Below are 12,919 nucleotides of genomic sequence, written 5' to 3'. Positions count from 1 at the left end.
AAAATTATATAAATAATGTTCGGTTTCTCGCACAAACCGATCGTTTCGTGTCTTAGGACATTAATGTGTCGTCACGAGCCGCAGGTTTTAATTTTGATTTGTCTAAGCAAGTTTTATTTACTGTTATAGTTGAAGTTCCCATCCACTGCTATTATTTGACTGACAGACGGCAGCGGTTGCAGTTAAAAATCATAATTTGCCTTCGACTGAAGAAAAAAAAGTCACCTACATTTTGGATGCACTGGGGGTAAGCAGATAAACATCAAATTTTCATTTTTGGGTGAACTATCCCTTTAACTAAATTAGATTTTAGATCTACTGTAGATATAGTCAACTAAAATCTTATGATATTTAGCCAACTAAAACTAGACAAACAAACAATTTCCGATGACTAAAATATGACTAAAACTAAATGGCATTTTAGTCAAAAGACTATGACTAAAACTAAATCAAAATTGCTGGTAACACTGGTAGAGTGCCCTAGTAACTATGCCATGTTATGCCATGTCTTTAAAATTCAGTACAGGAGAATACAACCCTAATATCATTGTGACACACATACTGTTTAAGATTCTTGCCCAATAAGACTTTTTTTCTCAGTTCATTCATTATTGGCAGGTGTGACAAGTACATTTTAGAGCCTGGTTTAAAAAAAATATATATTTTATGCATTATGCATATCTAGTTCTTTATAATAATGTGCATTTTTATTGTAGTTATGTTGTATTATTATATATTGCAATCTTTATCTGGGATCCCTGAAGATTCTGCACTATTATTCACAATAAGTACATGAATAAGTAATGAACAGCTAGATAAACAATGTTTATATATTACATTACACAATATTAACTATATCTATTTTATGCAATGTATGAATTAATAAGTATATCTAAAATGTATAGTTTTATTATTAATGTAAATAAAGTGTTTGTCCATTGAAAACAGGTAAGCGCACTGCAAACAGCTGCTGTGTGTCTGATATGAAACACTTTGTCCTTTTATGTAACAGCGCTGTTTATGCGTTATGAAAGCACAGAACATCACAGCAGACCTGCGCGTGTTCATGAATGAAGGTGACGCCGTTATTTGTGTTTAATCCAATGATTTATGACTAATAAGATTTACAGTACATTTGATCAGGGTTTGTCTGCTAAGCTACACGTTCCCCATGACTTTGTTGTTGTTTTTAGCAATGCAGCTAAGCTAATAGCATGAGTGGAAAGTGCATTTCTCTTACACGAACTGATTAATTGCTTCTTAACATTTATAAGATGGTTTAAGAAAGTGTTAACAAACGTTTTGAGATCGTATTCTAGTTGGCATATAAATACACTTGATATGTTTGACTACATTAGCTACCGGAGTTACTTTTCAATGGCTGTGTCTCAAACCAACAGAGCTGACTACATAGACAGCATTTTTTTAAGCCGAAAATTGCTAGTTAGGCAGCTCAGTAGATTTTGACAGCTACCCGGTTTATTATTGATCATAGAATCCAATTGGATATTTTGTTCAGGTATGATGTTTAGGTAATGTAGATGTTTGGTCAGGAAACACATGACCAAACTTTACTAATAATGTCTCCACTTAGGGTGTAGTCATTATAATTAGATTAAGAACATTAGATGTCAAAGAGAGGCCTAAAATATGATATAAAACATGATATGTGTGTGTAATCTCTTGTGTCCATTCAGGGTCTCCTGCAGAGCTGCTGACCGCCTGCATTTCAATGGGATCCTGCTGAGTGGTATGCAGTCGCACCAAAACACAACACACATTCAACATGTAAAGCTTCACTTGAACAAAACATGCATTCATCATGATAAAACCTTACTCAAACAAAATGTGCATTCAGCATGATAAAGCTTAAAGCTAACACAACATGCATTCAACACAATCAAGTTTTGTCCAATCACAGCAAGTGTGTTCATCGTGATAATTTCATCCAAACACAACATGCATTCAGCGTGCTTAAACTTAAAGACAACATGATAAAGCCTGACTCGGACGGGCCACATTCAACATGCTGAAACTGCAAAGAAACGCAGGAAGCATTGAATATGCTGAAACCACAGAAAAATATCAAACAACATCCAAAAAATGCTGCCACCAAAATAAAGATCTGATTTAGTTGTATGTGTTTATTTCTTATCTGTTCTTCTAACGTATCTTTCCCCTGTTTTTCAGATTCATCTATATTGAGTTTATTTCTGAGCATCATGCTGTTGGTGGCTCAGCTTCGTTTCTGTCAGAGTTGTTTGTGGTACTGTAAAAGTTCTCAGCGGCTGTTCTCGCTCTGTACTGCTCAGAGGTACGCACCACCGAACTTTATTTATCTCTTAAATATGGATGAAACATGTTTTCATTTCAGCAGTAATAATACATTCAGCTGCCAAAACTTAAATAGTTTAGCTGAAATGCTCAAAACAAATTTGAGTTCTTGTGTTTTCTCTTTTAACAGTACCACACATCTATGAAAAGTGAATTCCTCACTGGATTGTCTTGTTTTTCCAGTACAAATATCTAAATATTATTTGAGAAGCAAAATAACCTAAGAATTAAAAAAAAAAAAAAAAAAAAAAGCGAGTTTATGCTTAAAATGAGAAGAAAAAATGCCTTTTTTTTTTCAGAAAAATGAATTTAAAAGGAAAACAAGTTTATTTTTCTTACCCCATTGGCAGATATTTTTTTTTATTTCTAATGTAGTATCTTTGCTTCTCATGTAAATGTAGTATGAATTAAGAATGTTTAGATATTTTTTACTGGAAAACAAGACAACAACCACTTTTTGCTATGAGATCTTGTGAACAGAAAATCTTAACTTGTCCAAAATGAACTTGACACTCAATGTGTCTGAATGTGAGCTGATATTCTTTAAAGTGTTTATTATTGGTCCTGATCCAGAACATTTATGTAAATGGAGCTGATGTCATATCTATAGACCTGAATATTATATTATATAAACATGGGGGTTTGAGTACCTTATCTGCCACCTAACAACAAACAAAAACACCATAGCAACACCCAGGCAACCACCAAGAACATCGTAGCACCATAGCGACAAGCCACCACCCACATTTTTGGTTGGAAAATATAAAAATCTATTTTTGACATTGGTTTTATCAGGCTGTCATATTAAGTAAGTTATTTTTAAGTTACAGGGGCATAAGATTGAGATTTGGCTGCAGTTATGAATATTGTAGAGTAACTACTTTTTAATCTTATAATCATGAAGATAGTGTTGTGAAATTAATTGTTTTAATTGTCTCTTATTCTGTTTATAGGTCATCAGCCAATTACTATGAACTTCTCGGGGTGAAACCGGACGCTACGCTGGAACAAATTAAGAATGCATTTTTCGACAAGTCCAAAAAGGTTAATTTCTTGTGATTATACTATTATTTTAGAGTCATTTTGGTTATAGTCTAGTGTTAAAACTGGCACAAAGCAGAAGTAATTGTCACCTTATTGTGTGCTGACTGAGTAGATCTGACTGTTCATGCACATTCACAGTAAAGTCAATAACTATAACATTTATAATCATTCTAATTCTATAAGAATAGGGAAGACCACAACTATAACGATAATGACACAGAGGAACAATATAGTTGGAATCACTTTCAGAAATCCAGCAGAATCCATCCTACTTTAAAGAGCATTTAAAGTGACAGACGACATAACTGCAACGCACTTAAAATAACCAGAACGAGCCTTAACATCAGTTTAACCATTTAATTTTATTTTATTTAATTTGTCGTGTCATAATGTGTACTTTGAGAATGGAAGGGGAATTAGCAATGTGCTTGCATAATATGTATTAAACAATGCAAAGCATTTACAATTTGCAATTAATTTGTCAAAACTTGAGACAGATCCTCAGAATTTCTTCTCTGATACATAGTTGATATATAGTATAAAAAATAGCTTGATGCATTCTGACAATTTTGTATGATTGTGGAAAAATGATGCCTAGTTATTCACCTCCTCACCCCTAGAGGGAGCTGTTCAATTGTGGCAGAGAGACTGTTGTCTGTTCCCATAATCTTAAATATTTAGGCATTTATTTTTGTATTTCGTCCCTAAGCACTTTTTTTTGTGTGTATAATTTGTCAACATCTCACAAACTGAAGCCATTCAATACATGTGTCCGTGAGACAGTTTCACGGGAAACAAACAGAAGGAATAAGACAATTATGCATGTATCTGTGAGAAAGAGAGTGACAAACATCTGTTTACGGGTGAAGGAGGCAGAGTGACGGCAAGATGGAGCCACTACATGTTTGAGTGTGTGTGTGTGACAGGAGATGAGGGTACAAGCCGGGGATATGGGCGCTTTGTTTCTGAATAAGAAGCAGATAAAAGGTCACAAAAGGTTTATGAGCGATGTGACATATAGAACAAGTGAGAGCAGAAAGGTGAAAAGTCATAAAGATTAGATTTATGGCATATTCTATTCATTAAATATGAGACATGCATGAATCTGATGCTCATTATGCTGTCTTTTTATGAATTCAAAGCATTAAGGATACTACATTTTTGATGCCTTTGTTTGAACTATAAATGATCTAACGGTGAAATTTACAATCCAGTCAAGATCAGTCGGATCATTAGCATTCACACAGAATTAGCAGAAATTGGTCATGCATGCTTAAAGGGATAGTTCACCCAAAAATGAAAATTCTATCATCATGTACTCACCCTCAAGTTGTTCCAAATCTGTATAAATTTCTTTGTTCTGCTGAGCACAAAGGAAGATATTTTGAAGAAAGTTTGTAACCAGGCTGCTTTGGTGCATCATTGACTTCCATAGTAGGAAAAATAAATACTAATGATGCCCCAGAACTGTTCAGTTTCCCACATTCTTCAAAATATCTTCCTTTGTGTTCAACAGAACAAAGAAATTTATACAGGTTTGAAACAACCTGTGAGTAAATGATGACAGAATCTTCATTTTTGGGTAAACTATCCCTTTAATATTACAGGTAAAGGTATATAAACAAACTTTTATCCCCTCCATCCCCCATTTTTCCTCAAATTTCTTCAGTTGCACCCAGACAGTGACCTATCCAATCCCAGCCTGCACACTCAGTTTGTGAAGCTGAACGAGGCGTACAGGGTGCTGAGCAGAGAAGCTTCCAGACGGGATTATGACCTCAGCCTGAGGTACCAGTACGCTGGAGGTCCGGCCTTCAGAGCTTCTTCCAGCTCCACCAACAGCCCCAGGTGAGCAACAACTGTGAGACTGTTAGCTCTATAATCAGCCTACGTGATTTTATTAAATGGGATTATACTGAATTATGAAAAGTGGGCATTTTAACATGAAGACTGTAATATTGCCATATATAGAAACCAGGATTCTATCAGATTTGATCCTAAATTTCTTGGATTTTATCCTATGTCAAAAGTGAGGAACATATCGGAATTGTTCTTATGCGTGTGGCAACTGAAAAGCATGCATATTAACTTTTTTGGCACTCATATATCAGTAATTCAATTAATTCAACATTGTTTTTGGAAATGTAAAAGATAAATAGGCTATCATAACATGCATTAATATAATTACATGCACAAATCGGTGATAATTATATCACTGAAATTAAAGGGATAGTTCACCCTAAAATAAAAGTTGTCATTATTCACCCTCATGTCGTTCCACACTGGTAAAGGCCCGTTCACACCAACGAACGATAACATTCTAAGCTCGCATGTTTCGGTTTCAAAGTGTGTATAACATGTTTTTGCTGTTCCTGTTGCATTTACATGGCTTTAACCAGCAGATGTCCTCAGCATACTATGTTTTGAGTGAATAGCTAGTGTAATCGATCTAATTTAACAGTGAATTTATCTGATGAAATCAATATAGTGGAATAAAAACAACATCTTTTTCACTTCAGCTTCAAAGGAAGCAGGACAGTGTTGTCGAAACTAGCACTGTAAACCTGAGGTAATTTTTATGTTACACTGTTTGCTAGCCTGGCATTATGATCTAATTTTTTGACTTGTCAAACAGCGGTAGCTTTTTCTGGACCTCTGCGATTAGCTTCTCTCTAATGTCGTAATTTTAAATGTGCGAGTCCTTGAATTGGAGTGAATTCTGATTTTACCTGTCAGTGTTTTATCATTCAACAGCTGGAAAAAATCGTTCTGAAAGTGATCCCAACAATATTGTTTCTCTATGTCTTTATCGTTATAGCTGTGGTGTGGATAGTGCTATTCTTTTATATTTAGAATGATTTTTAGAACTATATTGTTATCCTTATAGTTATCGTTTTTGGTGTGAATGGGCCTTAAGACTTTTGTTCATCTCCGGAACACAAATTAAGATATTTTTGATGAAATCTAAGAGTTTTTTTATTTTTTATCCCCCATAAAACGCTCTTTATAGTCCATATAAAAATATTTACTGATGTATAATTCACAATAAGAGCAAAAATATTTATTAAGAAAGTTATTAGAATCATTTGTCATGACTTCTATGATACGTCATGTTATGTGGTTACAAAAGATTATGGTTCAGTGGCTAAAATTTCTGTCTCTGTGTTTCTCAGTGCGGAGGCTGCAGAAAGCATGCGCTATTGGGAGCAGTTCAGACAGGCCCAGCCTCAGGAGAACACGGCTGAGGAGTGGGAAAAGAGAAAGAAACGGAACATGCGTTTGGTGGGCTACTGCGTGCTCACCATGCTAATCAGTCTCTCCGCGCATTACTTTGGGTTCAGGTGAGACCTCATCATATCACACTGAGGTGCACATAGCATAGAGGTCAACATGCACAGCGGTTCATACTAATATTTTTCAACACATTCTGAATGATGCTGTGCCGATAAGTGAGTGTTTTGCAACTGTTTGTATGAAACACAGTGCAAAATGTTTTTCTTTTGTTCGTGCATCGGTTTTCTGATGAGGGCATGATAATGGTGTGTTGTTTTTGAAACGCATTTCGTCTATCCCAGAGCCAGACAAACCCCAGTAGAGTCTGTTCACTGGTTTCCCATAATCCCCGATGTTTAGTTATGCTTTCCAGTATCAGTGCAATGTTTTTACACCTTGAATTCAGGCGACTGAGATTAAGTATCTTCTACAAACAGACACAGCTCGGTTGACGCGTAGCAGAAGTGCACTTGAAATGTTTTGAAAAATGATCAAATGTTTTATTGCCCATGTGCCCTTTTAAATGTGACCCCAAAGTTATGTGGGCGCATCGTGGATGTCTGTTCACCCCTCCAAATATATATGTTGGCAGTAAATCTGTTCACCTTTAACCTCTGGGCTGGTCTGTCATGCAGGAAACTGGAAGAGGTCCATAATAACTTCATGGATGAGAAGGACAGAGTCATCACTGAAATCTATAATGAATCCAAAGAAAGAGCCAGGTGGGAAGCACTTTGAAGTTACACATGTAGCCTCAGGAGGTGCATCAGAGGTTTTGAAAACAAAAGCTGTAGCGTTTGAAACCGTGAGGGGAACCGTTGTTAAAATGCAAAGGAGAGTAGTTGTGGGACACGACAATAATAAGATGATTTTAGGCTCATGTTATTTGACAGCCTTGATTGATTTGTACTTTAATAGCAAGTTGAAATACTGAAGGTTGTTGTCACCACAGTAATGAAAAAGCACATTTTTAGGATGGTCAATGCAATGTGGTGGCCAAATATTTGAGTACTTTTTTCAATAACGTTTCTGATTTGAATTAAATTTTGGGGCAAAAAATGTGGTAATTAGATTCATTAGATTTGATTACTAATTAAATTGCATGGTGCTGCCATATTAAAGGGATAGTTCACCCAAAAATGAAAATGATCTCATGATTTACTCACCCTCAAGTCATACTAGGTGTATGACTTGAGGGTCTTTCAGACGAACACAATCGGAGATATATTTAAAAGTATCCTGGCTCTTCCATGTTTTATAATGGTAGTGAATTGGAGGTGTGATTTTGAAGACCAAAAAAGTACCCCCATCCATCATAAAAGTAATCCATACTGCTCCAGGGGGTTAATAAAGGCCATCTGAAGTGAAGCGATGCATTTTTGTAAGAAAAATATCCATATTTTAAACTTTATTAACCATACTTCAACAAGCTTCCGGCAAGAACTTTTAAGTAAATAGATAAAATATTTAATTTGTTTTTAAGTGTTTTATTTTGAATTTGTAGCTGGACATTTTTCTTAAACTTTTAACATTTCAAATCCTTCATCTTCTATTTTGCTATAATAATAGTGAAATGCTGAAAAATTCTGTCTACCAAAATGTTGGAGATTATGCAAACTGTGTGGATAAAGTAAACCTAGTGCACGTTTCATTCCCAAATGCATGTTTAACTTGCAACACATGCTGAGATGAGAGTTTGCTGCATTTACTGTAAACCCAAGAAGCTCTGGGATGCTGCAAACACTGGATCACGGGCTGCTCACGTGTCCACTGAACACAGTGCTGCGCTTCGCTCTGAAACATCAGACTGTAGTTAATTAAATCAAGCCTTTTATTTGACAATTGCACTAAGCTATATCATGATTATTGCGACATTCAGACCCATTTTATTATTTGTAATAATTATTAGCTTTTTATCAACTTTTTGCATGGAATAGCACACTTTTCTTAAGAAATTGTAAAAATTTGATTTGATCATGCTGCATTCTGGTTTTCCTGTAGGGTGAACGGCTTTAAGAAGCAGCAGGAGATCATGAGACAGAAACACGCCGAGTTCCTGGAGAGATACAAAATTCGAAGTAATGGAGAAGAGAAGTAAAGCAAGGAAAAGACAGATCTAAAGGAAGCTCATCGCATGGGGTTATGGACAGAGTGCAGGTTGTGGATGAATGTAAATTGTATTTTGTGTCAATAGTTTATCAAATTTTCTAGGATCACAGTGTCAGATCCTTGAATAAGGTTCTCAAAGTGTTTCAAAATGTTACCATTTTTTGCAGGCAGTGATATTTTGACCTGGGGGGGAGATTTGGGTGGTTGTTCTTTCACCCAACTCTTGTCAGATAAGGTCACAGAGGGTGCAAGGCAAATTAGGCTGATTACAGGTGATCATGGCTCCTCATCAAGTGTTGAAAACACCTGTACACTTACTGTATTGCCTGCATTTACAGGCGACATTGTAACTGCACCTGGAAAGGGTGTTATGGAAACATTGCATTCCTGATAAAGTAGTTCATCAAAACACTGAAAACACTGTACATTGTGCACTTTGTTAAGCCCAGTGTGTGTGGGACAGTTTCTCATGGAAGACTGTTCTAAAGATGGACAGATCAGTGCTGTCCACTGTGACTTTTATTTCAGGTGCTGGCTATTTTCCAGCTTATTGAATGAAACATCAGATAATCCTTTCTTGAACAGGAAGTAAATGGTGCTTTGGCAAGTAATGAGACATTTCTTTCCCCCGTTGTAATAGATCTAGGCTGCATATCAAATGCATTTCCTACAAGTTATTATACAAGAACTATACAACAAGATTATATTAAACAAGTCCTTTATCCTGGATCCAAACTCTAGGCAGACCCCTGCTGTCACAAGGCATTGCTCCCAAAATGATGTCTTCTTAGATATCCATGTCATTGCCTTATACATTTTTAGGGTTTGACATTTAATGTAAATTCTGCAATAGGCAGTCCTTTTAATTACCAGAGCGCCTTCATCTTTATAAATCAAATATTGATTTTGTGGAATCACTCCAATGCAAGCCTTAATGTTAATGGATTTTGTTGTGATAATTAAAGATGATATGGATCTCAATTATGATATGTTATGTTTTTTTTTGTTTATATTTTAAATGGAATGCATGCGAGCCCATAGAACTGTATGGAGAAAAGTTGTGAAATTTGGAACACTGATAGAGGACAGTCCAAACATTCACCACAGTAAATTTGTAGTCTCTTACTCAATCCCTCTAGCGCCACCAAGTGTCCAAAGTTTTACTTACATTTATACTAATAACTATTGAACCATAAGAGCTAGAAACAACAAAAAAAAAAACAATATTTCCTTTTTTCCTCTGATTCCTTGGCTCAAGGTGATTCGATTGCACCCTACGACGTCGTTTTCCATACTGAAATTTTTTCCCGCCAAAAAACATACTTTTTCGCATTAGTCCTAGATGGTTAGTCCAATTTTCTAGTACATCAAATCAGATCATTTTCAGATCATGATGGCAAAAGCTTTTTGATAAACCCAACCGTTTTCGAATAATGCACAAACAAATTTGACAAAGAGCTCGCCAAATTGGACGCGAGGCTATATCTCCGCAACTCTTTAGTGTATTCAGACCAAATTTGGTACACATCATCACAAGCATGACCTGAGGCTACATGCTGCGTTTCAGCACAGCACCACCTACTGGTCGGGAGATTTTTGCTCATTAACTTCTGAATGGTTTGCCCAAAAAGTGGTATTGTTAGATTTGGGGCAGCATGATAAGTCGAATGATATCCAGTTTTCCCATATCGGCCATTTTGAATTTTGTATTAAAATACTGTGTTTTATGAACGCATTAGCATGTCATTACGAAACTCGATATAGGTCATCGGCACAGTACCCTGAAGTAGCCTGAGAACTTTCAATCCAGCGCCACCTAGTGGTAAAATCAAATATTCATTTGCTTATAACTTTGGATTGGTTGACTTTTTTCACGGGAGTCATCTCCTTAGATTCCCGAATCCTTGCCGAGTCCAATGATACCAAACATGCTAGGTTTCGCCTTTATGGTTTGTGCAGTGTTGCGATTTGACGTTTAAACAACTTTCGCAAATATCTTTCGAATCTGTTAATCCGATCAAGACAAAACCACTGTAGGAAAATCAGAAACTTAGGTTGTTGCCTATATGTTAATGGCTAAATGTCAAACTTTTGATAGTAAGTGCCAAAAAATGCATTTAAAGACTGATATGGGTCATTTTTTTTTGTATGTGCTCATAAATATAAATGTCTGTAACTCCAAAATGACATTAGATATTTTCACCAAATTTGACTTGCTTATATATGGGGGCACTCTGAGGCGGTGGGACTGTGACACTTGATGGCGCTATAATTGAACAAAACATGAAATTGCTCTTAACTGCAGTACCTTTGATCTGATTGACTTCAGAAATCAGAAATTAGTCCATTATGAAATTGGTGTACCTTGAAAAACATGGCCGTCATTTTAATTATAAAAAAGAACCATTGCAGTTACAGCTTTGGATTTCATTTTTTACAAACACGTTGGCATATCATTACAAAACTTAGTATGTGTCTTCGACACCATGCCCTGAAGGTACTCAAAAATTTTCAGCAGAGAGCCCCCTTGTGGTTTGTAATGAAATTATATTATAAGCAATTATGCTGCATTACAACTCATTGTATTTTTGGGTTTTCAAACTTTTTGCTTAAAATTGACACCAAATGTCTTTATTTACTCATTTTTGTAGTTGTAGTCTGCTGCTAGCTTTCTTGTTTGCTTCTGCTGTGCTTGGACCTTGTAGCTATATTTACAAATGTTTTTACTGACTACAGAGATTAACGTGCCCTTGCTAAAGAAAATGATTCATGTCTTCTAAGAAACAAACTTATTGACCCCATACTTTTAAACAACAGTGTACTTCAAGAAGATAAGCAACACTTTTGCTATTGCTCATACTTAGGGTTTTGTTCAAATCATTGTAGTCTGACCAACACTTTTCATCTGTGTATGATAAAACAGCCTAAAACATCCCACATTCTTGCATTGCTTGTTATTGTTTACTGTCCCACTCCTCTTAGCAAAAAAAAAGTCTACTATGTCATTCCCAGTTAGTGATGTTCATGACTTTCTAGAATCCACTACAGTAGATGCGTGTCACAGAAGCCTAACATTTCCAAACCTATGTACAGATGTTGATGATCTGGGCTGTTCTGTGACTCCACAGCCAGGGACTCAGTCTGATGTGGTTTTCTGATATCGCATGGGCCCATATGCAGGTGCTCCTCTCTGCTCGGGTCTGATTTTGGAGATACCAGCTTTCAGGAATGAGTCGGGGACCGTTTCAACAGCATTTTTTTCTGCCTGTGTGTCTGTACAAGAGCACCTTCTATCATTTTGACATTTTAAAACTAAACTCTCTCAGGCCACCGTCTGGGGAGACTTCACAGAAATGCTAACAACATCGCCCCCAGTTCAGCAGTATCAATGGTGAAATCTTCTGACCTTGGCCGGGTTTGTTTATTTGGATATGTGATGACTGGACCTTCTCTCCTGACCACTCTGGGGTTTCCAGAAGGCATTTAGATAGTTACACTCTGTAAGAGCTCTTTGCGGTTGTCAGCTTTAATGCTGTTAGCAGTCCAGGAGAGATAGAACAGCCCGCATTCCTGCAGCCCACATGATTTTTTTCCCCCTGTATAACCCAAACATACCTGTGGGTGATGTTGAGGGTCTTCACATGCAAGCAAAGTGGGGTGGGTTCCAGTTCAGATGCTGCACAATCTAATTAATTTGTATTTACACCTGAAGATTAAGTCACAGTATTGACTTCTGAGGCTCGTTTTAATTGGCAAGTAAAAGTATCACCTGCAGAATGAATGTCTTGTCCACAACATTGGATGGAAGAAAAAAAAGCATAACATAAAAATGAATAATGACAACAGTTTGGCCAAAATGTAAGTTATGTCTTTCGAAACCTATGTTGTTTATTTTTTAAGAAAAAAAGGAGTTAATTATAGTAGAATGTCCAAGCTGCTGTTTTCCATACATTGAAGTGAATGGTGACAAGGTCTGAAAGAAATGAAGTGAAAGATTGTCAGAAGGTAATGTTATTTATTTATTTTAACCTATAGTTGTATTCAGAAGATTTAGATTTCAATTTATTGCCCCTGTTCCCATCTACTTTTACTGTATGAAAGCAGCTCACTCGTTTTGCTAAACAGTCATTTTTTTATAGTTTCACGTGAGAAAGAATGT

General features: G+C 36.2%; 1 protein-coding gene across 1 annotated transcript; it reads left to right on the top strand.

Annotated features, from left to right (window-relative positions):
- Window positions 1-967: 967 nt before the first annotated feature.
- dnajc4 (DnaJ (Hsp40) homolog, subfamily C, member 4) lies at window positions 968-11,688 on the top strand. Its single transcript, XM_067385277.1, has 8 exons — window positions 968-1,076; window positions 1,698-1,750; window positions 2,191-2,314; window positions 3,288-3,378; window positions 5,048-5,226; window positions 6,552-6,719; window positions 7,287-7,373; window positions 8,653-11,688. The coding sequence occupies exons 3-8, from the start codon at window positions 2,223-2,225 to the stop codon at window positions 8,747-8,749; spliced, it is 714 nt and encodes a 237-aa protein (XP_067241378.1). The 5' UTR covers window positions 968-1,076; window positions 1,698-1,750; window positions 2,191-2,222; the 3' UTR covers window positions 8,750-11,688.
- The last annotated feature ends 1,231 nt before the right edge of the window (window positions 11,689-12,919 follow it).

This window comes from Chanodichthys erythropterus, chromosome 1, assembly GCF_024489055.1.
Source record: "Chanodichthys erythropterus isolate Z2021 chromosome 1, ASM2448905v1, whole genome shotgun sequence".
NCBI lineage: Eukaryota > Metazoa > Chordata > Actinopteri > Cypriniformes > Xenocyprididae > Chanodichthys > Chanodichthys erythropterus.
The sequence above is the reverse complement of the archived record's forward strand: the minus strand, read 5'-3'. Positions and strand labels throughout refer to the sequence as shown.

Coding starts and splice junctions, on each gene's coding strand:
- dnajc4 (XM_067385277.1), top strand. CDS start 2,223: ATGCTGTTGGTGGCTCAGCTTCGTTTCTGTCAGAGTTGTTTGTGGTAC. Junction 2,315..3,287: donor TCGCTCTGTACTGCTCAGAG/GTACGCACCACC, acceptor TTCTGTTTATAG/GTCATCAGCCAATTACTATG. Junction 5,227..6,551: donor AGCTCCACCAACAGCCCCAG/GTGAGCAACAAC, acceptor TGTGTTTCTCAG/TGCGGAGGCTGCAGAAAGCA.